Source organism: Protopterus annectens, chromosome 1.part1 (assembly GCF_019279795.1).
Source record: "Protopterus annectens isolate FY-2018-M chromosome 1.part1, PAN1.0, whole genome shotgun sequence".
In the NCBI taxonomy this organism is placed as follows: Eukaryota; Metazoa; Chordata; order Ceratodontiformes; family Protopteridae; genus Protopterus; species Protopterus annectens.
Genome location: NC_056726.1, coordinates 981198119 through 981224667, shown reverse-complemented (window position 1 = coordinate 981224667; position 26549 = coordinate 981198119). Strand labels below are relative to the sequence as shown.

Below are 26549 nucleotides of genomic sequence, written 5' to 3'. Positions count from 1 at the left end.
GTGAATTTACAGTACTGGACAATGTTACTCATAAGGCAGGATGTTGTATTTACAGTACAGTACAATGTTACTCATAAGGCAGGATGGTGAATTTACAGTACTGTACAATGTTCTCATAAGGCAGGATGTTGTATTTACAGTACTGTACCATGCTACATATAAGGCAGGATGATGCATTTACAGTACTGTACAATGTTACTCATAAGTCAGGATGTTGTATTTACAGTACTGTACAATGTTACTCATGAGGCAGGATGTTGTATTTACAGTATTGTACAATGTTACTCATAAGGCAGGATGGTGAATTTACAGTACTGTACAATGTTACTCATAAGGCAGGATGTATTTACAGTACTGTACAATGCTACTCATAAGGCAGGATGATGCATTTACAGTACTGTACAATGTTACTCATAAGGCAGGATGTTGTATTTACAGTACTGTACAATGTTACTCATAAGGCAGGATGGTGAATTTACAGTACTGTACAATGCTACTCGCAAGGCAGGATGCTGTATTTACAGTACTGTACAATGTTACTCATAAGGCAGGCTGTTGTATTTACAGTACTGTACAATGTTACTCATATGGCAGGATGTTGTATTTACAGTACTGTACAATGCCTCTCATAAGGCAGGATGTTGTATTTACAGTACTGTACAGTGTTACTCATAAGGCAGGATGTTGTATTTACAGTACTGTACAGTGTTACTCATAAGTCAGGATGTTGTATTTACAGTACTGTACAATGTTACTCATAAGGCAGGATGATGCATTTACACTACTGTACAATGTTACTCATAAGGCAGGATGTTATATTTACAGTACTGTACCATGTTACTCATATGGCAGGATGTTGTATTTACAGTACTGTACAATGTTACTCATAAGGCAGGATGGTGAATTTACAGTACTGTACAATGTTACCCAAAAGGCAGGATGTTTTTACAGTACTGTACAATGTTACTCATAAGGCAGGCTGGTGAATTTACAGTACTGTACAATGTTACTCATAAGGCAGGATGTTGTATTTACAGTACTGTACAATGTTACTCATAAGGCAGGATGATGAATTTACAGTACTGTACAATGTTCTCATAAGGCAGGAGATTATATTTACAATACTGTACAATGCTACTCATAAGGCAGGATGATGCATTTACAGTACTGTACAATGTTACTCATAAGGCAGGATGTTGTATTTACAGTACTGTACAATGCTACTAATAAGGCAGGATTATGCATTTACAGTACTGTACAATGTTACTCATAAGGCAGGATGGTGAATTTACAGTACTGTACAATGTTACTCATAAGGCAGGATGTTGCATTTACAGTGCTGTACAATGTCACTCATAAGGCAGGATGGTGAATTTACAGTACTGTACAATGTTACTCATAAGGCAGGATGTTGTATTTACAGTACTGTACAATGCAACCCATAAGGCAGGATGTTGTATTTACTGTACTGTACAATGTTGCTCATAAGGCAGGCTGGTGAATTTACAGTGCTGTACAATGTTACTCATAAGGCAGGATGGTGAACTTACAGTACTGTACAATGTTCTCACATGGCAGGATGTTGTATGTACAGTACTGTACAATGCTACTCATAAGGCAGGATGATGCATTTACAGTAATGTACAATGTTACTCATAAGGCAGGATGTTGTATTTACAGTACTGTACAATGCTACTCATAAGGCAGGATGATGCATTTACAGTACTGTACAATGTTACTCATAAGGCAGGATGTTGTATTTACAGTACTGTACAATGTTACTCATAAGGCAGGATGGTGAATTTACAGTACTGTACAATGCTACCCATAAGGCCGGATGTTGTATTTACTGTACTGTACAATGTTGCTCCATAGGCAGGCTGGTGAATTTACAGTGCTGTACAATGTTACTCATAAGGCAGGATGGTGAATTTACAGTACTGTACAATGTTCTCATACGGCAGGATGTTGTATGTACAGTACTGTACAATGCTACTCATAAGGCAGGATGATGCATTTACAGTACTGTACAATGTTACTCATAAGGCAGGATGTTGTATTTACAGTACTGTAGAATGCTACTCATAAGTCAGGATGATGCATTTACAGTACTGTACAATGTTACTCATAAGGCAGGATGTTGTATTTATAGTACTGTACAATGTTACTCATAAGGCAGGATGGTGAATTTACAGCACTGTACAATGCTTCTCATAAGGCAGGATGTTGTATTTACAGTACTGTACAATGTTACTCATAAGGCAGGATGTTGTATTTACAGTACTGTAAATGTTACTCATAAGGCAGGATGTTGTATTTACAGTACTGTACAATGCTACTCATAAGGCAGGATGTTGTATTTACACTACTGTACAATGTTACTCATAAGGCAGGATGTTGTATTTACAGTACTGTACAATGTTACTCATAGGGGAGGATGATGCATTTACTGTACTGTACAATGTTACTCGTAAGGCAGGATGTTGAATTTACAGTACTGTACAATGTTACTCATAAGGCAGGATGCTGTATTTACAGTACGGTACAATGCTAATCATAAGGCTTGATGATGCATTTACAGTACTATACAATGCTACTCATAAGGCAAGATGTTGCATTTACAGTACTGTACAATGCTACTCATAAGGCAGGATGATGCATGTACAGTACTGTACAATGTTACTCATAAAGCAGGATGTTGTATTTATAGTACTGTACAATGTTACTCATAAGGCAGGATGTTGAATTTACAGCACTGTACAATGCTACTCGTAAGGCAGGATGGTGAATTTACAGAACCTTACAATGTTACCCATAAGGCAAGATGTTGTATTTGCAGTACTGTACAATGTTACTCATAAAGCAGGCTGGTGAATTTACAGTACTGGACAATGTTATTCATAAGGCAGGATGTTGCATTTACAGTGCTGTACAATGTTACCCATAAGGCAGGATGGTGAATTTACAGAACCTTACAATGTTACCCATAAGGCAGGATGTTGTATTTACAGTACTGTACAGTGTTACTCTAAGGCAGGATGTTGTATTTACAGTACTGTACAATGTTACTCATAAGGCAGGCTGTTGTATTTACAGTACTGTACAATGTTACTCATATGGCAGGATGTTGTATTTACAGTACTGTACAATGTTACTCATAAGGCAGGATGTTGTATTTACAGTACTGAACAATGCTACTCATAAGGCAGGATGATGCATTTACAGTACTGTACAATGTTACTCATAAGGCAGGATGTTGTATTTACAGTACTGTACAATGTTACTCATAAGGCAGGATGGTGAATTTACAGTACTGTACAATGCTACCCATAAGGCAGGATGTTGTATTTACTGTACTGTACAATGTTGCTCATAAGGCAGGCTGGTGAATTTACAGTGCTGTACAATGTTACTCATAAGGCAGGATGGTGAATTTACAGTACTGTACAATGTTCTCATACGGCAGGATGTTGTATGTATAGTACTGTACAATGCTACTCATAAGGCAGGATGTTGTATTTATAGTACTGTACAATGCTACTCATAAGGCAGGATGATGCATTTACAGTACTGTACAATGTTACTCATAAGGCAGGATGTTGTATTTATAGTACTGTACAATGTTACTCATAAGGCAGGATGGTGAATTTACAGTACTGTACAATGCTACTCGTAAGGCAGGATGTTGTATTTACAGTACTGTACAATGTTACACATAAGGCAGGATGTTGTATTTACAGTACTGTACAATGTTACTCATAAGGCAGGATGTTGTATTTACAGTACTGTACAATGCTACTCATAAGGCAGGATGTTGTATATACACTACTGTACAATGTTACTCATAAGGCAGGATGTTGTATTTACAGTACTGTGCAATGTTACTCATAAGGGAGGATGATGCATTTACAGTACTGTACAATGTTACTCATAAGGCAGGATGTTGAATTTACAGTACTGTACAATGTTACTCATAAGGCAGGATGATGCATTTACAGTACTATACAATGCTACTCATAAGGCAGGATGTTGTATTTACAGTACTGTACAATGTTACCCATAATGCAAGATGTATTTACAGTACTGTACAATGTTACTCATAAGGCATGATGTTGTAGTTACAGTTCTGTACAATGCTACTCATAAGGAAGGATGACGCATTTACAGTACTGTACAATGTTACTCATAAGGCAGGATGTATTTACAGTACTGCACAATGTTACTCATAAGGTGGGATGGTGAATTTACAGTACTGTACAATGCTACTCATAAGGCAGGATGTTGTATTTACAGTACTGTACAATGTTACTCATAAGGCAGGATGTTGTAGTTACAGTACTGTACAATGCTACTCATAAGGAAGGATGATGCATTTACAGTACTGTACAATGTTACTCATAAGGCAGGATGTTGTATTTACAGTACTGTACAATGTTACTCATAAGGCGAGATGGTGAATTTACAGTACTGTACAATGCTACTCATAAGGCAGGATGTTGTATTTACAGTTCTGTACAATGTTATTCATAAGGCAGGATGTTGCATTTACTGTGCTGTACAATGTTACCCATAAGGCAGGATGGTGAATCTACAGAACCTTACAATGTTACCCATAAGGCAAGATGTTGTATTTGCAGTACTGTACAATGTTACTCATAAAGCAGGCTGGTGAATTTACAGTACTGGACAATGTTACTCATAAGGCAGGATGTTGTATTTACAGTACTGTACAATGTTACTCATAAGGCAGGATGGTGAATTTACAGTACTGTACAATGTTATTCATAAGGCAGGATGTTGTATTTACAGTACTGTGCAATGCTACACATAAGGCAGGATGATGCATTTACAGTACTGTACAATGTTACTCATAAGGCAGGATGTTGTATTTACAGTACTGTACAATGTTACTCATAAGGCAGGATGGTGAATTTACAGTACTGTACAATGCTACTCGTAAGGCAGGATGCTGTATTTACAGTACTGTACAATGTTACTCATAAGGCAGGCTGTTGTATTTACAGTACTGTACAATGTTACTCATATGGCAGGATGTTGTATTTACAGTACTGTACAATGCCTCTCATAAGGCAGGATGTTGTCTTTACAGTACTGTACAGTGTTACTCATAAGGCAGGATGTTGTATTTACAGTACTGTACAGTGTTACTCATAAGGCAGGATGTTGTATTTACAGTACTGTACAATGTTACTCATAAGGCAGGATGTTGTATTTACAGTAGTGTACAATGCTACTCATAAGGGAGGATGATGCATTTACAGTACTGTGCAATGTTACTCGTAAGGCTGGATGTTGAATTTACAGTACTGTACAATGTTACTCATAAGGCAGGATGCTGTATTTACAGTACTGTACAATGCTACTCATAAGGCAGGATGATGCATTTAAAGTACTATACAATGCTACTCATAAGGCAGGATGTTGTATTTACAGTACTGTACAATGTTACCCATAATGCAGGATGTTGTATTTACAGTACTGTACAATGTTACTCATAAGGCAGGATGTTGTATTTACAGTACTGTACAATGTTACTCATAAGGCAGGATGGTGAATTTACAGTACTTTACAAAGTTCTCATAAGGCAGGATGTTGTATTTACAGTACTGTGCAATGCTACTCATAAGGAAGGATGATGAATTTAAAGAACTGTACAATGTTACTCATAAGGCAGGATGTTGTATTTACAGTACTGAACAATGTTACTCATAAGGCGGGATGGTGAATTTACAGTACTGTACAATGCTACTCATAAGGCAGGATGTTGTATTTACAGTTCTGTACAATGTTATTCATAAGGCAGGATGTTGCATTTACAGTGTTGTACAATGTTACTCATAAGGCAGGATGGTGAATTTACAGTACCTTACAATGTTACCCATAAGGCAAGATGTTGTATTTGCAGTACTGTACAATGTTACTCATAAAGCAGGCTGGTGAATTTACAGTACTGGACAATGTTACTCATAAGGTAGGATGTTGTATTTACAGTACTGTACAATGTTACTCATAAGGCAGGATGGTGAATTTACAGTACTGTACAATGTTCTCATAAGGCAGGATGTTGTATTTACAGTACTGTACCATGCTACACATAAGGCAGGATGATGCATTTACAGTACTGTACAATGTTACTCATAAGTCAGGATGTTGTATTTACAGTACTGTACAATGTTACTCATAAGGCAGGATGTTGTATTTACAGTATTGTACAATGTTACTCATAAGGCAGGATGGTGAATTTACAGTACTGTACAATGTTACTCATAAGGCAGGATGTTGTATTTACAGTACTGTACAATGCTACTCATAAGGCAGGATGATGCATTTACAGTACTGTACAATGTTACTCATAAGGCTGGATGTTGTATTTACAGTACTGTACAATGTTACTCATAAGGCAGGATGGTGAATTTACAGTACTGTACAATGCTACTCGCAAGGCAGGATGTTGTATTTACAGTACTGTACAATGTTACTCATAAGGCAGGCTGTTGTATTTACAGTACTGTACAATGTTACTCATGTGGCAGGATGTTGTATTTACAGTACTGTACAATGCCTCTCATAAGGCAGGATGTTGTATTTACACTACTGTACAATGTTACTCATAAGGCAGGATGTTGTATTTACAGTACTGTACAGTGTTACTCATAAGGCAGGATGTTGTATTTACAGTACTGTACAATGTTACTCATAAGGCAGGCTGTTGTATTTACAGTACTGTACAATGTTACTCATATGGCAGGATGTTGTATTTACAGTACTGTACAATGCCTCTCATAAGGCAGGATGTTGTATTTACAGTACTGTACAGTGTTACTCATAAGGCAGGATGTTGTATTTACAGTACTGTACAATGTTACTCATAAGGCAGGATGATGCATTTACACTACTGTACAATGTTACTCATAAGGCAGGATGTTATATTTACAGTACTGTACCATGTTACTCATAAGGCAGGATGTTGTATTTACAGTACTGTACAATGTTACTCATAAGGCAGGATGGTGAATTTACAGTACTGTACAATGTTACCCAAAAGGCAGGATGTTTTTACAGTACTGTACAATGTTACTCATAAGGCAGGCTGGTGAATTTACATTACTGTACGATGTTACTCATAAGGCAGGATGTTGTATTTACAGTACTGTACAATGTTACTCATAAGGCAGGATGATGAATTTACAGTACTGTACAATGCTCTCATAAGGCACGAGATTATATTTACAATACTGTACAATGCTACTCATAAGGCAGGATGATGCATTTACAGTACTGTACAATGTTACTCATAAGGCAGGATGTTGTATTTACAGTACTGTACAATGCTACTCATAAGGCAGGATTATGCATTTACAGTACTGTACAATATTACTCATAAGGCAGGATAGTGAATTTACAGTACTGTACAATGTTACTCATAAGGCAGGATATTGCATTTACAGTACTGTACAATGTCACTCATAAGGCAGGATGGTGAATTTACAGTACTGTACAATGTTGCTCATAAGGCAGGATGTTGTATTTACAGTACTGTACAATGCTAACCATAAGGCAGGATGTTGTATTTACAGTACTGAACAATGCTACTCATAAGGCAGGATGATGCATTTACAGTACTGTACAATGTTACTCATAAGGTAGGATGGTGAATTTACAGTGCTGTACAATGTTACTCATAAGGCAGGATGGTGAACTTACAGTACTGTACAATGTTTTCATATGGCAGGATGTTGTATGTACAGTACTGTACAATGCTACTCATAAGGCAGGATGATGCATTTACAGTACTGTACAATGTTACTCATAAGGCAGGATGTTGTATTTACAGTACTGAACAATGCTACTCATAAGGCAGGATGATGCATTTACAGTACTGTACAATGTTACTCATAAGGTAGGATGTTGTATTTACAGTACTGTACAATGTTACTCATAAGGCAGGATGGTGAATTTACAGTACTGTACAATGCTACCCATAAGGCAGGATGTTGTATTTACTGTACTGTACAATGTTGCTCATAAGGCAGGCTGGTGAATTTATAGTGCTGTACAATGTTACTCATAAGGCAGCATGGTGAATTTACAGTACTGTACAATGTTCTCATACGGCAGGATGTTGTATATACAGTACTGTACAATGCTACTCATAAGGCAGGATGATGCATTTACAGTACTGTACAATGTTACTCATAAGGCAGGATGTTGTATTTATAGTACTGTACAATGCTACTCATAAGGTAGGATGATGCATTTACAGTACTGTACAATGTTACTCATAAGGCAGGATGTTGTATTTATAGTACTGTACAATGTTACTCATAAGGCAGGATGGTGAATTTACAGTACTGTACAATGCTACTCGTAAGGCAGGATGTTGTATTTACAGTACTGTACAATGTTACTCATAAGGCAGGATGTTGTATTTACAGTACTGTACAATGTTACTCATAAGGCAGGATGTTGTATTTACAGTACTGTACAATGCTACTCATAAGGCAGGATGTTGTATTTACACTACTGTACAATGTTACTCATAAGGCAGGATGTTGTATTTACAGTACTGTACAATGTTACTCATAAGGGAGGATGATGCATTTACAGTACTGTACAATGTTACTCGTAAGGCAGGATGTTGAATTTACAGTACTGTACAATGTTACTCATAAGACAGGATGCTGTATTTACAGTACTGTACAATGCTACTCATAAGGCAGGATGATGCATTTACAGTACTATACAATGCTACTCATAAGGCAGGATGTTGTATTTACAGTATTGTACAATGTTACCCATAATGCAAGATGTTGTATTTACAGTACTGTACAATGTTACTCATAAGGCAGGATGTTGTAGTTACAGTTCTGTACAATGCTACTCATTAGGAAGGATGACGCATTTACAGTACTGTACAATGTTACTCATAAGGCAGGATGTATTTACAGTACTGTACAATGTTACTCATAAGGTGGGATGGTGAATTTACAGTACTGTGCAATGCTTCTCATAAGGCAGGATGTTGTATTTACAGTTCTGTGCAATGTTATTCATAAGGCAGGATGTTGCATTTACAGTGCTGTACAATGTTACCCATAAGGCAGGATGGTGAATTTACAGTACCTTACAATGTTACCCATAAGGCAAGATGTTGTATTTGCAGTACTGTACAATGTTACTCATAAAGCAGGCTGGTGAATTTACAGTACTGGACAATTTTACTCATAAGGCAGGATGTTGTATTTACAGTACTGTACAATATTACTCATAAGGCAGGATGGTGAATTTACAGTACTGTACAATGTTCTCATAAGGCAGGATGTTGTATTTACAGTACTGTACAATGCTACACATAAGGCAGGATGATGCATTTACAGTACTGCACAATGTTACTCATAAGTCAGGATGTTGTATTTACAGTAATGTACAATGTTACTCATAAGGCAGGATGTTGTATTTACAGTATTGTACAATGTTACTCATAAGGCAGGATGGTGAATTTACAGTACTGTACAATGTTACTCATAAGGCAGGATGTTGTATTTACAGTACTGTACAATGCTACTCATAAGGCAGGATTATGCATTTACAGTACTGTACAATGTTACTCATAAGGCAGGATGTTGTATTTACAGTACTGTATAATGTTACTCATAAGGCAGGATGGTGAATTTACAGTACTGTACAATGCTACTTGTAAGGCAGGATGCTGTATTTACAGTACTGTACAATGTTACTCATAAGGCAGGCTGTTGTATTTACAGTACTGTACAATGTTACTCATATGGCAGGATGTTGTATTTACAGTACTGTACAATGCCTCTCATAAGGCAGGATGTTGTATTTACACTACTGTACAATGTTACTCATAAGGCAGGATGTTGTATTTACAGTACTGTACAGTGTTACTCATAATTCAGGATGTTGTTTTTACAGTACTGTACAATGTTACTCATAAGGCAGGCTGTTGTATTTACAGTACTGTACAATGTTACTCATATGGCAGGATGTTGTATTTACAGTAATGTATAATGCCTCATAAGGCAGGATGTTGTATTTACAGTACTGTACAGTGTTACTCATAAGGCAGGATGTTGTATTTACAGTACTGTACAATGTTACTCATAAGGCAGGATGTTGTATTTACAGTACTGTACAATGTTACTCATAATTCAGGATGCTGTTTTTACAGTACTGTACAATGTTACTCATAAGGCAGGCTGTTGTATTTACAGTACTGCACAATGTTACTCATAAGGCAGGATGTTGTATTTACAGTACTGTACAGTGTTACTCATAATTCAGGATGTTGTTTTTACAGTACTGTACAATGTTACTCATAAGGCAGGCTGTTGTATTTACAGTACTGTACAATGTTACTCATATGGCAGGATGTTGTATTTACAGTAATGTACAATGCCTCTCATAAGGCAGGATGTTGTATTTACAGTACTGTACAGTGTTACTCATATGGCAGGATGTTGTATTTACAGTACTGTACAATGTTACTCATAAGGCAGGATGTTGTATTTACAGTACTGTACAATGTTACTCATAAGGCACACTAGCCCATTTTACAGGTTGTAAAAAATAGCTAAATGGCAGGTATAACATGCACAGAATATGAACATTCTGAGTGAGCTTAAAGGAAAAGTTAGAAAAAAGTAGAAATTGTTTTGAAGGACTAAATGACTGACCAAAACATCTTAATAATTATGCAGCTAACAGCTGTCTGTAACAGATCACTAACTCTTTTTTGTTATTTAATCTTAATCATCCTTATCGAAATCACAAATCATCTTACATTGTGTAAACAAAATGCCAAATACCTTTTGCCTCAGACAAGTAAAATACCAACTGTCAGCCACAAATTTCTTACTTCATATAAAAATCAGTGCAGTTTTTATAGCATTTTAATAGTTTATGAACTAATTGAAGATGGATAAATGTGGTTCTCAAACAAGAGTGTGAAATGAAACCGCTCTTATAAAAAAAAAAAAAATAGCAGATGAATTGTGTTGGAACTCGTATAGATTTTCACTACCACCAGTAGTAAGCTTTAGCTCAGCCATTTTCTCACTGGCAGTGGCCCTTTCTGATTCAGAGATGGACCCTCTGCAGTCATTCTATGCAGTAGGTAGAATCACTCTTGTGGGCTGTCTCCTTGGCTGGGTCACATGCTAATGAGGCATTCCAGGGAAGTCAGCTTCACTAATCAGTGATGAATGCCCCAGAAATTCATGCAGTAAGGCATTTTCCATGCAAAGGAATTCAGAGAAGCCTCAGCTGTGTAAGTTAACTCACTAAAAGTTTCCATTCAATCATTAGTTTCAGCGTGTGAGATCACACAAATTAATTGCAACAGATTTTAGTGGCTATGTGGTTGAGAGGTGGGTGTGAGTTTTTTTGTGTGTGTCTGCATGTCGGAGTATATGCATACAGATAAGTAGTCTCAGTTGCATTTGTGTATGGGGGAGGTGAATGGGTGATTGTCTCTGATTGCAATTTTGTTGGGGCTGATCAACATAGGATACACGTGTGTGTACGTGCGCACACATCTGTTTGTGTGTGTGAGTGTTTATGAACATGTATATGTGTTCACATGTCTGTATGTGGAGGGGCTCCAATACCTCTAAACTTCTCTAGAGTAATGAGAACATCATGAAATAGTTGGGGGGATACACTAGACACCAGGGAATTTAAAAAATTACAGCAAGTCAATTAAAAAATTAATAGAATGACAGCTTGTTGTGCAAGACATAGAGGGGAAACCAGATACCAGGGCACTAGTTAAATATTTCCATAAGTCATAAAAACTTGATTTTGAACTCTTCACTCAGCACAGAAGGCAGCACCTTAACAAACAGAGCTTTAGTCTTCTGCACCAGCACTACAAACCAGGTTTATTATTTAAACAGTAACTTAACTTGTTAATAGGTTCATAGGTTCATAGGTTGGTACTAGGCTATCAACCCTAGGGCCTATACAAGCCTAGCCATAACAATTCCCTGACTATTTCTTCCCACATTATTTACTTTCCTGGACCCCGGTCTAGCAGGGCGACTGATGTGATCCCTGGGGTGAATTTCCTTTCTCCCATCCAATCGTCAAGGTTCCTCTTGAAGAGGTCCAAAGAGGCACTCTGCTTGACATGTATGGGCAATCTATTCCAGAGTCTGGGGAGTCTCTGGGTCAGGAACCTATCCCTCCAGCATGTTTTGTTTATTGTGATGACAAGGTTTAGATCCCTGGAGCGTGTAGCTCTGAGGGATTGGGATTTCTTTAAGTGTAGCATGTCCAACAGCTCTGGGTTTGACATGGCCTTGTATGTTAAGCAGAGATCACCTCTGAGTAGACGATATGTGACAGAGTATAGCTGGAGTTTTTTAAGGCGGTCAGCATAGAGCATCTGCTTTAGGCCTGTGATTCTTTTAGTGAGGTATTTCTGAGGCCTTTCCAGTTGTTGCAGATGTCTTGAGAGGTACATACCAAATGGGGTGTTGTATTCTATAATGGGTCTAATGAGGGATGAGTACATTGGGACAATGACCTCCTTTTTCCTGGATGAAAAGCCCTTCATGATGAGGTGTGCCACATAGAAGGATTTCCTGACTGTTGTGGCGATGTGGTTATCGAAGGTGAGACCACTGTCCACCTGTGTCCCTAAGTCTCTTATCACACTTTCTGTGTTTAGTGTACTGCCACCTATATGGTAATTCATGGATACATGTTTTTTTCCCAAAGGGGATAACAATACATTTCTTGGCATTGAACTTGAGCCCATGGCTCTGGCACCAAGCATCTGTTTCTGTAAGGCCCTTTTGTAGAGTGTCCACATCATTTGGGGATTCAATAATGGCTCCCAGTTTGCAGTCATCTGCAAACTTTGTTAGCCAGAGTCCCTTAGTGTTGACCTGTACTTCAGAGAAGTAGATGCCAAACAAGAGCGGCCCCAGGACTGAACCCTGAGGTACTCCACTTGTCACTTGTCTGGAGCTGGATTTGGAGTCGGCTACTTTTACAGTGTGGGTTCTATCAGTAAGCCATTTAGCAACCCAATGGGTGACATAGGGATTAATGCCCAATTTAGTAAGTTTATCTATGATTCCAGAGTGGGGGATGGTGTCAAAGGCCTTGGCAAGGTCTAGATAGGCTGTGTGGACCACCTTACCCTTGTCCATGGCTCTGGAGACTGATTCAAAGAAGTCAATCAGGTTCAGGAGACAAGATTGGCCCTGCACAAACCCAAACTGGGTGGGGTCCAGTGTTTGAAGGTTGCCAATGTCTTTGTTTATAAGTTCCATGATAATACGCTCCATGGCCTTGCAGATAAGGCTTGTCAGACTGATGGGACGGTAGTTTCCAGGATCCAAGGTGGATCCCCCCTTGTGGATTGGGATAATTGTAGCTCTGCACCACTCAGTGGGCACGAAACCTGAGGTGAGGCTATGATTAAACATGACACTTAGGTGAGGTGCCAGTTAATATTGTAGTTCATGTAGTACACAGCCCAGGATGTCATCTGGTCCCATGGATGCTGTATTCTTGGCTTTAGAGAGTGCGTTTTGTACCTGTGTGGCCGTTTTTACTGGAATTTGGCAATCTTCCGGTATTGAGATGGGCCATTTAGGGGGTGAGAGGGGGGGTGAAGTTGGCACTGAATTGATCTGCCAGGATATTGGCAAAATCCTTCGGATCAGTATATTTAACGCCATTCTGTTTTAGCTCAGAACAGATCTGAGCATTGCCATTTAGATTCTTGACATAGTTATAGAATGCTTTGTGGTTGTCTTTGGAATCTTTGGCAATTTTATTTTCGTAACTAGCTTTGAAGGATTTTATGAGGCATCTCAGTTTCTTACTGAGGCTAGTAAGGGAGGTTTTTGCATCCTGGGATTTTCCTCTTTTCTGCAAAAGTTTCTTCCTTTTGTTGTAAAGTTTGTTTATGGCAGGGGACCATTAAAAAATACAAGGGTCAAAAGCTTCAAACCCTGTTGTCTTCGTACAGTGAGCAGTGTCTTAACAAAGCAGAACTTTAGTCCTCTGCATACAATGAACCATTAGCCCATCCATCCTGATGTATTTTCTGAACAATAAGAAGCTCTTAGGCAAAGTCAGGGGTGTTATATAAACTTAGAGACAGTCAAGCAGGCTGGGGATGTGTCCATGTGGGGGGGCTAACATACCTCTAAAAGGCCATGCTGAAGACTCCACCCAAAGCTGAGAAGAACACCAAGAAGACATTTTAAATATTACACTGACTAACTGAAAAAGGTAATGGAGCTACAAGTCTTGCATCATTATGCAGTTTCTGAAAACTAATGTCCGGCATAACTGACTGACTGTAAGCATCTGTAAGTGAGGGGCGGAGACATAAGAGGCTGCAGCAGGATGTTCTGCAAATTAAGGGATAGATAAGAGGCAAGGGTATGTGTGTGTGTGTGTGTGTGTGTGTGTGTGTGTGTGTGTGTGTGTGTGTGTGTGTGTGTGTGTGTGTGTGTCTCTGTGTGTCTGTGTGTGTGTGTGTCTGTCTGTGTGTGTGTGTGTGTGTGTGTGTGTGTGTGCATATTGAATGGAGGGGTGCAGGTTCCAACGACATACATGGTTGTCCAAAGATGATTACCACAGGAAAGTGCTGATTAACACTGACAATAACTCCAAGCAATTCAGAGGTATGCAGTTTACCCAATATGAGCTCTTTCCTCATTACAGCTAACATGTTTGTGAATCACATTCCTTTTGATGATGAAAATTGCTCCTTTTACCCTCTGCAAGTCGAGGGTGCACTGTCTGATTCTGGCCCATTTCTCTTCTAAGCATTTTGACATTTTGCCTCAAAAATATCCTTGTCAAGTTCAATTTGAAATACTGTTGGAATGCAACAACTTTACTGTTCTAGCAATTTCTATTTTTTGGCACTGATGTTTCTGGTAATATTCATGGTTATTGTTTTCTGCAATTGTTTGTTCTTGACATTTTTCTTACTTATGTTTAATTTTTTTCCAGGTATACCTCGAAATAATGGGAAATATTAATGCTAAAGATCCTGATTATTGGAATGTGCCAGATGGCCCACCACCTGAATCATACAATGAATGTTGGATGAAATCTATTCCTGATGATAAGAAAATATCACAGCTTTCATTTCCTGGGACACATAACACAATGGCCCGTGCTGGAGACCTGTTGTGGGTTTGGTGCCAAAGCCTTTCTTTAAATACTCAAATGAGGCTTGGAGTTCGATTCTTTGACATTAGATGTAGACATTACTATGACAGTTTGCCTATCCATCATGGAGCCTTCTATCAAGGTTGTGATTTTAACTATGTAGTGTCACAAATGATATCCTACTTGGAAGTCAATCCATCTGAAGTGTTTCTGATGCGAATTAGGGAGGAACATGAACCAGATGGCAATACCAGGTCTTTCACTGATACACTAAAGGCAGAAATGAGTAACTTTCCTCCAGGAAGATTTTATTTGCAAGACCACATTCCAAACATGAGAGAATGTCGTGGAAAGATCATTGTTTTAAGAGACTTTTCAGATTACTCTTTTGGAATTCACTTCAGATCAACAGATCTTGAAGACACTTGGAGTGCTGGAGAAGATGAAAAGTGGGACAAGGTGAAAGCTCAATTAGATAAAGCACAGCAAAGCTCAGGTGATACCCTGTTCATAACATTTTCAAGTTTCACATGTGGTGGCCAAGCACCACGTGAACTATCACGAAAAATGAATCCCAAACTTCATTCCTACATTACTGGACGAAAAGGAAGACTAGGAATTGTTGTTAGTGATTATCCTGGACCAAAACTCATCCGTGATATAATTGAAAGTAATTGATGATAAAAATTAGTTCATATTAATATATTTGCATTTTAATATAACATTATAAAAATTGAACAATACAGGCTTTGGCAGCAAAGGGTATCTCTGCATAATTATGAATGACATGCCAAATTAAAATTGCGGCTTCTCATTTCTCCTAAAGCATACAATTATAACCAAATATTATTTAATTATTTCTGAACATTTAAGAAAGTCTACAGCTTTTAACATAAACACTTAAGGACTAGAGATATAATACATAATGTAGTCAAATGATACAAGACTGAAAGCAAAAATAAACTTTTAAAGAGTTGTAAACATATCATCATAACTATGTCAGTGTTGTGTTTGAATAATTCACTTGCATGCAAATGCAGGTTATTTGATCTGCATCACCGTACGTTTATGCGGAAACAAGCAACACTTTTCATATTTTCCTTTCATTTATTTATTTATTTTATTTTACATTTGTTGACCGGGCTAGTCTAGCTGGATACATGTCCATTTTCAGTAGAGGCCCAGGGAGAAAAACGCCAAGAAAAACATACAAAATTAATATAGAAGTTATGACAGATATTATAAAAACAGCAATTGTTACATAAAAACATTAGTGTGTGATTTTTTTTTTTTTTAAGAAGCACAAATTATAATACTCATAGTGATTACGTGAGAAGGTACAATATACATATATACATACATTTTACATGCAATAATATAGTATATTGAAACTTTAAAGGGAAGATTATAAAGGATGTAGGTTGAAAATTAGTGTAAAGGAAAAAAGTTAGTCAGGGTTAGTACAGGAGCATAGCCAGTGTTTATTGAGAAATAGTTTTAGATTCCTTTTAAAAAGTGAGAGAGAAGTCTAAGATGTGATTTCAGAGGGTAGTTTATTCCATAATTTCCCAACAGAGTTAGAGAACAAGGAGTCACCTGCTGAGTTGTTGGGTTTGGTAGTATTAATCAGCAGTTTGTTTGAGGAGCGTAGATTCCTGAGATTATTATAAGGTGTAACAAGGCTAGAGAGTATCGGAGTGTTGCTGGGTTGATAGAGGGTCTTGTGGGCTATTGTAAGCTGGTGAAATTGAAGCTGGTTAAGAAATTCTAGCCAGTCTAGTTGTCTTAGATTCAAGCAGTGATAGGTTCTGAAAGGAGAGCCTGTAGCAAATCTACCAATATTGTTATAGGATGTTGCTAGTTTGTTGAGGATGTTTTTAGAGAGATTGGAGTATATAGCAGACACATAGAGTAGAGTGGAGATTAAGTGGGTTCTGGCTATAGCGGTCCTAGCTACTGGTGTAAGAAAGGGTTTGATTCTGTAAAGGGATCCTAGTTTTTTGTTAACTATTTTTATTGTGGTGTTCATGTGAGTATCAAAGTTAAGGCTGTTGTCAATTGTTATTTCTAAGAGTTTAGTGGTTGGGTCAGGAGAAATAAGAGTACCATTGTTGGATGTGAGAGTGAAATGTAAAGGGGTGGACTTTTGGGTTGGTGTGAAGAGTAACCAGGGGCGGCTCGTGCTATAGGACTGCGGGACTGCAGCTCTCCCACCTGTAGAATGGGTCCTCCACCTGTGCATAAGATAAAGACCCCAGTCCCCCCACCGTCCACTGTAGAACATATAAAAATAAAAAAATATCTTGGACTCTGCGCATGCATGCTGAGTTCCTGGCTGCTGTGTTAGGCAGACCAGAACTCCAAGCACACATGCTCAGGCATTCTTGAGCTCCAGACTGCTCAGTTAGGCAGTCCGGATAGTGAAGGGAGTTAACACCACCCTAGAGATCTCTACAGTGACAACTGCACAAACCGGAAGGTCACTGGACTGCATCAGCCACAGGCTGGATCAATTGCAGGAGACTCCAGCCTCCTCACATCTCACGGGAGACCAAGACCATGCGGGCTAGTATGGAGGACAGGATCACATACATGTGGGCCAGTACGGACGACCAATTGGGGTAAACAGCTGCAGAATACAGGATCCAGGCTTGATAGTTGTTGCTGAAGCACCTACCAAGAGGAGAAAATGCTGAGAGAAGAAAGGAGCCACTTTTGAGATTTTAAGTATTTTCTTCTTATTTATTTCTTAGAAAAACTGCATTGCCGCCTACATTTCAGCATTTTTTTGCTTTCAAAAGTTGATATCTGTGTTAGAAACAGTATTTAAACATACCTAGAGCCTGTTTATTGCATTTTTTGTGTTGCACTTAATTTAAAATCGTTTTTTCTTAAAACTGCATTTTACCAGCCTCTGACCTAGCACACATGTGTTGGGGTCATTTATTGCACTGTTCTGACTAGTTTGCTACTTGTGTGTATCTGCTATCCTTAAACAAAAACAAACAAAAAAAAAATCTTGCTATTTTCCCACTTTCTATAATTTAAAAAAAGTTCAGTTACAGGGTTGCTGTTCTGAACTGTTTGTAAGTTTCTTGGAGGCCAGTGCTTACTTGGGCTTAAGGGAAGTCTCTGTGTTCACCAGTGGCAGTGGTTAACACTGTGCAGCCTGCCTGTCCCTGTAGGAGTGGTTACCGCCAAGAAACTGTAGTTTTATTTGCCATTTTGGGTCAATTCCAAACTCCTTGATCTCTCTCTCTCTCTCAAAACCCTGCAACTCTTTTTTTATGCGGTCTTGTGCACAGAGCAGCGTCGGGCAGTGCCGGTTAGCTGGGGTTTACTATTCCTGGCTCCACAAAGTCTGTGCTGCAAATTTTCCCTTAAAACTAGGCAAGCCTCAACTCAAGTGCTTCAGATCAACTGCTCTTATTGCAGCACTTACATAACCCAAATCAGCACTTGTCCAAATCTCCTAGACAGCACTATTATTTTCCAAATCTCCTAGACAGCACTATTACAATACAGCATAAGACCCTCGATTGTCCGCAAGACAAGTGAAATTTACTTTTCCAAGCATGTCCAGAGGTCAGCTTAAGGTGTACTCTCCAGTTCATCTTTTGGAATTGGGCATCCTGAGGCAATGTCACAACTGCCTCATGTATACAGACAACCCTCTCCTCTTACCTCTAGACACAAATACTTGTGAGAGATGCAAATACACAGCCAGACTGGAGGCTAAGCGCTCTCAACCCATAACTGTAGCAGACACTCAAGAGGACAAGAGAAACACTAGCATCACACCACCAGTCACACATGGATCTACAAAACAAGCACCGGCAAAACATACACATAAATACACAAAAACATATTCAGAGGCACTAGGTAACATATTCAGAGGCACTAGGTACCAATCTGAAAAAGAAACAGTGCCCTCCAAAGCAGACAAACAAACAACCTGCACCTCCACTCACAAGCCAGAAAACACATAATTCACCTCAGCAGTGTGCCTCACGACAGCCCCTAAGGCAAAACACCATACCCAACATGCTAGTAATAGGAGACTCTATAGTAAGGTACACAGGTGTTCCACTCACCAGGCTGAACAAGGAGAAGGTTACTGTCAGCTGCCTGTCAGGTGCTAGGATCCGCCACATAACACAGGCACGTAGGTCACTCCAGAACAAGTACAAGTATGACGCTGTCATTGTACATGTTGGTGTGAATGATCTAAGACGTACCTCCCTGGACTACATGAAAAGAGACATTAAGGAGCTCTCTGATCATGTAGCCCAAGCTGGTATGACCCTGACCTTGAGTAGCATACTACCTTTACCTAGAATGATACCACAATACAAAGACAAAATGATCAATTTCAACAATTGGCTAAGCTTCTGGTGTCATTCTAAGGGGATCCAGTGTCTGTCTGCCTGGGATGACATGATAGACAAGCCTCGCTGTTTCACCAGTGATGGTTTGCACCTGTCACCCCTAGGCTTTTGAATACTGGCCAAGGCTCTTGCCATACCCATAGTGCCTTTTTTAGGCAAGGCTCAAAGGACAAACCAACCACCATAACCAGCACAGGTAACCAAAAACTAAGGGTAATGCTACTCAACATCAGAAGACGCAACCTCAAAATGCACACACTTGAGGCACTCCTCAGTATGGAGAAAATTGATGTTTGTGCAGGGACAGAAACCTGGTTCAAGGCTCCAGAGAGCACCCCAGCACTACCAGGTTACAATTCATATCATACCTTCCGGCCTCAGTAACCGGATCGCAGTACAAAGGGCGGAGGTGTATCCATATTCATCAAAGATACCCACATCTCCAGGTTAGTGGCACAGCATGATGCCCCAGAGATCATCCATGCACAACTATCAGCAGGCAAAACCACATTTCAAGACATAGCCTGTTATAGATCACCCACCATGTCCCAAGTCGCTCACTCAGCATTCCTTGAGGCATTGGAAAATATAAAGGTCCTACCCAACACCATAATTGTGGGTGATTTCAACTACCCTGGTATAGACTGGGGAAACTACCAAAGTTCTAACTCCTATGCCCAGCGGTTCATAGAATTTATAAATTCAAATGCCCTTGAACAACTGGTATGTTCTCCCACTAGAGGGGACAACATATTGGATTTAGTCATCACAAATATGGGTGTCCATTGTACCACACCCGTTATCACTCCCTCTATGGTCAGATCAGACCACAAACTGATAACCCTAGACATCCTCACCCCTCCACCTCCCCCAGTCAAAGAAACTATTGTAAAAAAACTTTCCAAAGCAAACTTCAAACTACTTTCGTCAGAAGTGGAAAGCTTCACTATCCCCCTTGCAGAAGGATAATGATATCCAGGATGCAGAATCCTACACCAAGGCACTTTATATACATCTTCAGGATTGCATGGACCGTGCTTTCCCAAATAAAACCAAGACTCCTTCCTCAAGCAAGAAGAAACCAGTCTGGTGGACCCTGGCCATAAGCAATCTATACAATAAAAGGAGGAGACTTATACAAAAAAGGCCAAATCTCAAGTAGAAAAATCTTCCCTGATCAGCTTTATTAAGAAATTGATGGCCCTCATCAAGTCAACTAAAGCTAATTTTGAAAAGAAAGTTGCCAAGGATGCCAAGGATAACCATAAGGCCTTCTATGGCTACATCAAAAACCTAAATGGCAACGCTCAGGTCTGTTCTGAGCTAGTACAAAATGGAACAAAATACACCGACCCTTCTGACATTGCCAACATCTTGGCTGACAGGTTCAGTGCAAATTCCCCCCCACCACCACCACCTACAGGGCCTATTACTATTCCAGGGGATTGTGTAACTCCAATTATTACTGATATGTTGGTTAATAAGGCTCTATCTAAAACTAAAAACACTGCCTCCATGGGACCAGATGGTGTCCCAGGCTGTGTCATACGCAAGCTCCAAAATAAATTAACCCCACATCTGAATACCCTGTTCGGTCTCAGCCTCTCAACAGGATATGTGCCCATAGAATGGCACACAGCAACTGTGGTTCCGCTGCACAAGGTTGGGCCCACAACCGACCCTGGGAACTACTGACCAATAATCCTGACCAGTCTGATTTGTAAGGCAATGGAGTGAATCATTATGGAACTCATAAATGGAGAGATTGGGAACCTCCAAACACTTGACCCCACACAGTTCAGCTTTGTCAAGGGCAGATCATGCCTCCTGAACCTGGTGGACTCCATTGAGACAGTTGCACAGGCTATAGATAAGGAAAAGGAGGTACAAACTGCTTACCTTGACCTTGCTAAAGCATTTGACACCATCCTCAATTCGGGTATTATTGATAAACTCACCAACCTGGGCATAAACCCTTACGTCACAAGATGGATCGCAAACTGGCTCTCAGATCCCACAAAGTAAGTGTAGTGGGATTTATGTCCGAATCCAGACCAGTAACGAGTGGTGTGCCTCAGGGCTCTGTCCTGGGGCTTCTCCTGTTTGGCATATATTTCTCAGAAGTACAAGCAAGCACTGAAGGGCTGTGGCTGACCAAGTTTGCGGACGACTGCAAACTGGGTGCTATAATAGAGCCTCCAGCCAACAGGGATATCCTCCAGAAGGGCCTTAACAAGACTGATGCATGGTGTCAAAGCCTTGGTCTCAAGCTTAATGCTAAAAAATGTGTAGTAATTTCCTTTGGAAAAAACAGAGTACCTGCGAACTGCCACATAGGAGGTAACCCCCTGAAATCTGAAGTAGTAATAAGGGATCTAGGGACCCAAGTAGATAGTCAGCTTTCCTTTGATAACCATGTTGCCAAGGTGGTTAGAAAATCCTTCTATGTAACCCATCTGATCAGAAAAGGGTTTGCATCAAGATCTAAGGATGTAGTGGTGCCCCTCTATTCTTCCCTCATCAGACCCATTATTGAGTACAATGCACCAATTGGAATGTACCTGGCAAGGCATCTCCAGCAGCTGGAGAGACCACAGACATACCTCACTAAGAGGATTACTGGCCTCAAACAGTTGCCCTATGCAACACGATTGAAAAAACTAAGGCTTTTCTCTGTTGCATACTGCCTTCTCAGAGGTGATCTCTGTCAAACATACAGAGCCATGTCCAACCCAGAACTGTTGAACATGCTCCATCTTAGCAAAATCAAATCCACTCGGGCTACACGCTCTAGGGATATAAACCTCAGCACAACAATGAATAGAACATGCTGGAGGGATAGATTCCCTTCGCAAAGACTTCCCTTGCTATGGAACAAGGTCCCAATCTACATAAGACAGAGCCCCTCACTATCACTCTTCAAGAGGAACCTTGACGAGTGGATGAGTAACAGAAAGTTCACACCAGGGATCATACCAACACCTCTACTAGATAGGGGCCAAGGGTACTAGCTGCTAGATCAAGGGCCTAGGGAACTAACCAAAGGGGTGGTGAATACTGCACAAAGTGGCTGGGCTAATATATTCCTTCAGGCAGATAGCCCAGTATCTACCTATGAACCTGTCACCATATGGAGGACCGATCAGGGAAACAGGATTGCATTTGTAGAGTACATGGCCATTCTGGAGACAGGTGTGTGTGCATGAAATGCCCCAGTTGCTTCATGGTGGTGGGAAGAGAATAAGGCTTGAACCTTGTACTTTGGGTTCAAGTGATAAGAGCCTGAATTCCCTACCCACCACCATTTCTAAAACATTTGCAGATTTTGCCTCATATTTGTTCTGTTCCTCATAAAATCTTTGGTTTCTGTATTTCTGTTACTTAAAACAGACAGTAGTGCAGTGGTGCAGTGGTAGCAGTGTTGCCTGACAGCTATGGGTTGTCTGGTTTGATTCTTGGTTGGGTACCTTCTGTGTGGAGTCTGTATGTCCTCCTTGTGTTTGTGTGGGTTTGCACTGGTGTCCTCAGTGGATATGTGTCCCTATTTTTTGGACTGTATTCCCCCATTATTGGCTTCATCCAGGTTTTTTGTGCCAAGGTTGAGAGCTATGGTGATAACTGAACTCACTGAATATATTTGGGGGCTGTATTCCCCCATTACTGGCTTTGTTCAGGTGTTTTGTGCTAAGATATTGACAGCTATGGTGAGAACTGAATTCACTAAATGGTAGCCATTTAAGTTTCAGTCTTCCTTTCTTTCATAAAAATAGATGATTTGGCATAGTGGTATGTTGCTCTGGCTGTTTTGCACAGGGACCTGGTTTCAATACTTGGCAGTGAAATGTATGGTGGTAACACAGCATTTTATTCTAGCAACTTTCCAACATTATACAAGCAATGTTTAAAATGTGTACCTGGTTTTTGGGCTTTTGTCCCCCCCCCAAATAAATTTTGGCTTTGTCCATATTTCTTATGCTGCAAAGTTCAGAGATACAGCTGAGTGTCCAGTAGATTTTACAAGGAACTGAGAGCTGCAGGGGAACAAAAGTTTAGTGCTACTTATGCCAAGTCTGCTTATACTGTAAATAGCACAACAGGTAGTGTATTTGCTTTTGATGCAGAAGGCTATGGGTTCTACTCCCACAGTAGGTAGATCCATTGCTGATTCTGTACTCTATTGTAAAGGGGATGGATACTGCAGTCCTCTTTGGCGAAGATACCTAGTAACAATGAACCTGTTATCAGTTTGCCATCCATACTGTATTGCAATATTACTAGCATTATCATTTTTTTAATGCAACATAAGCAATTTATTCTTCAAGGGCAACAGGCACTTTATTTGTAGATGAAACAATGACATATAAAGTTGTTTGCTAGCTGTAACCTCTTTATTAGTTAACAGATTTCTTTAATGTGGAATTATTTAGATGGCTTTTGCTTCTTCAGAGACTGTGCATATTTACTGATACTGGTGGACTGTTGAAGTTTGAGTAGGCTTTTATGATGGAAATGTTCTGAATTGGGCAGTTCAACTGTACTGTATTGTACAAGGAATATAATTTAATACAGTCAGGAAGATGTATCAAAGAGCATGTGTATGTTTCGTGTTCAAGGGGCCTATGATTTGAAAACAGCCCAAAATTAATCTTTATCTGCCACTGGCAAAATGTATTTTCTTTGAATGTGGGTTTCAATGCTGTTTCAATGAATGTGAGTTTCAAGGGTAGAGAAGTTTTAATGCTAAGTCTGTTTTAATTGTGAGACTGCATTGCTTTGTTTAGCAGATATCTATTAGGGATTATGCTGTAAAATATAAAATAAAACTTTCAAATGAAATCCATATAATCGGAGAAGTAAAGCAGTATGCACATGACAGTGTTTATGGCAAATGGGGCGAAATAACCAAGGAATGGGACATTGGAATGGCTGTAGGGGGGATGCTTCATTCGACCATGATTTTGTGAGGGGGGGGCAGCAAACTCAGACAGCCCTGGCTGAACTATACCTCTCGACTGTCCAGAATTTTTGAGAATGAATAGATTTTTGCTTCTTATTTTTGGTTTGTTCCTCATAAAATTTGTGGTTTTCTGCCAAATAATTTAGGAATTAAGTCACTAAATAATGACAGACATTAAGTTTCAGACATCATAACCTTCAGAAAAATGCATGCTAAAGCAAGACCTGTTATTCTATCAACTGTCTTAAATTTATACAAGAGCAATTTTTAGTACTGTTTGCATGTTCCCCCAATATATTTGGCCTTGTCCAGATTTCCTGCATTAAGAGGTTGAGAGGTACGTGCAAATAAATCGCTTTATAGAATTAGGAATATCCAAACCTCTCAACTGTCCCCAATTTTGGCTCAAAATGATGCTCTCCCCCTAATAATCCCTCTGCAAAATGGCAATTTTGGAAGAAAACGTGGGGGGTTTACAATTATAAATAACTGTAATGATCAGAGTTATAGATTACTTTTATTTCAGAAATGCATGTAGATGATCTTATTTTGTCAGCAGCTCAAGTTTACAGTACTAATTTTAAAAAGGTATCCCTCCTTTGACAGGTTCCCAGCTGTATTGTGTGGCAATTTTATATTTTTGCATAACATTTTTGGTCTGTTTTTCATAAAATTGTGGTTTTCTGACAAATTAGTAGCAAATCATTAAAGACTGAAGTTAGAAAATAATGGCAGACATTTGAGTTTCAGATTTCATACCTTTCAGAAAATTTGTACTAATGCAAGACCTACTACTGTTCTATTATCTTTCCAAGTTTATAAGAGCAATATTTAAACATTGTCTTTATTTTTGGGCCTGTGTCCCACTTCTATGTATGGCTTTGTCCAGATTTCTTGCTCTGAAGTTGAGAGGTATGATTGTCAGAGTCACCACCATCAGCCAGAGACATTTCAAATTGTGACATACTTGTTGCACCCCACTCCCCATTGTAGTGGCTCTGGATGTGTCCAAGCAAGGCAAGGAGCAGTTATGCAGTGTAAGTGTGCAGAGTATTCCCCCATCCAAGGTAGACCACAAATACAACCATGGCTTTTCATCTGTCCTTGATTTTGCAGAATGTTCTGGTTTTGTCATATTTTTATACTGTTGATTTACGCTTCTTATTATCCAGAAAATGCATGCTGTTGCAGTGCCCTGTTGCTTTCTATTAAAGTAGCAATGCTTTATTGACCATCAGGTAAGCTTGTCTGAGATTGTAAGAGGCAAGTAAGCTTTAATAAGCATACTGTTAAAAAATTACCAACATTGAAAGCCTTTTCATTGTTGCCATGCATAGAATATTTACATAACTAGATAACGTATAAGTCTTAGGTATTGAAATGCATATGACATTATTTGAAATAAAGGACAGGATTACAGTATTTTCAGAAGCTCATTACATTTGTTGGAAACTTGCAGTTATCTTTGCAGGCTTTACCCGTAAACTAAACAGAATGCCAATCTATCATGTGTGGTCCATAACCTGTGCAGTAATCCTTTAAGCAATTTATCTTGAGCTTGTTTCTTGTTTGCTGTTCATTTGTTACTTTGATCATGTGTTCCCCATGAAACAAGTAAATAGTTGTTGTCAGGCAGCAGGTCTTTTTTGGATAAGAAACATTTTTACAAGTGGGGGCTATCACAGAGATTGCTACTTTCAGCATGTTACTTGGTAATTTTATAAAGCTAAATATAAATTATAATTAGAACTGCAGTGCAAGGAGAAGTGGTTTGAGCTGAGTGTTGCTTGTTTTATTTTATACTTGATTTTGACTGGCATTCCAGTAATGTATTTAAAAAGCAATTTATTTTTTCATGCCTCACAACCTTTGTGTTTCCATCTAGCTATTAAGTAAGTTGTCATGTAGCCAATGCATTGAAATATTTTTTCTTCTACACTTCATTTTGTCTTGAATGGACTCTCGTAATGATGGTTTGGCACCCAGGGCAGCGTATTTAATTAAAGTTCCAGTTG

At 39.2% G+C, this 26549-nt stretch overlaps 1 protein-coding gene across 2 annotated transcripts in view; it reads left to right on the top strand.

Moving 5' to 3' along the window:
• The window catches only part of LOC122808379 (1-phosphatidylinositol phosphodiesterase-like), a 221543-nt gene extending 205382 nt beyond the window's left edge, over positions 1-16161 (top strand). For both annotated transcript variants that reach the window (XM_044079348.1, XM_044079356.1), the window contains exon 2: positions 15028-16161. In XM_044079348.1, the coding sequence (XP_043935283.1) occupies positions 15043-15867 (825 nt within the window). In that variant the 5' untranslated portion in view covers positions 15028-15042 and the 3' untranslated portion in view covers positions 15868-16161. The remainder of the gene's footprint in view (positions 1-15027) is intronic.
• Positions 16162-26549: the final 10388 nt, after the last annotated feature.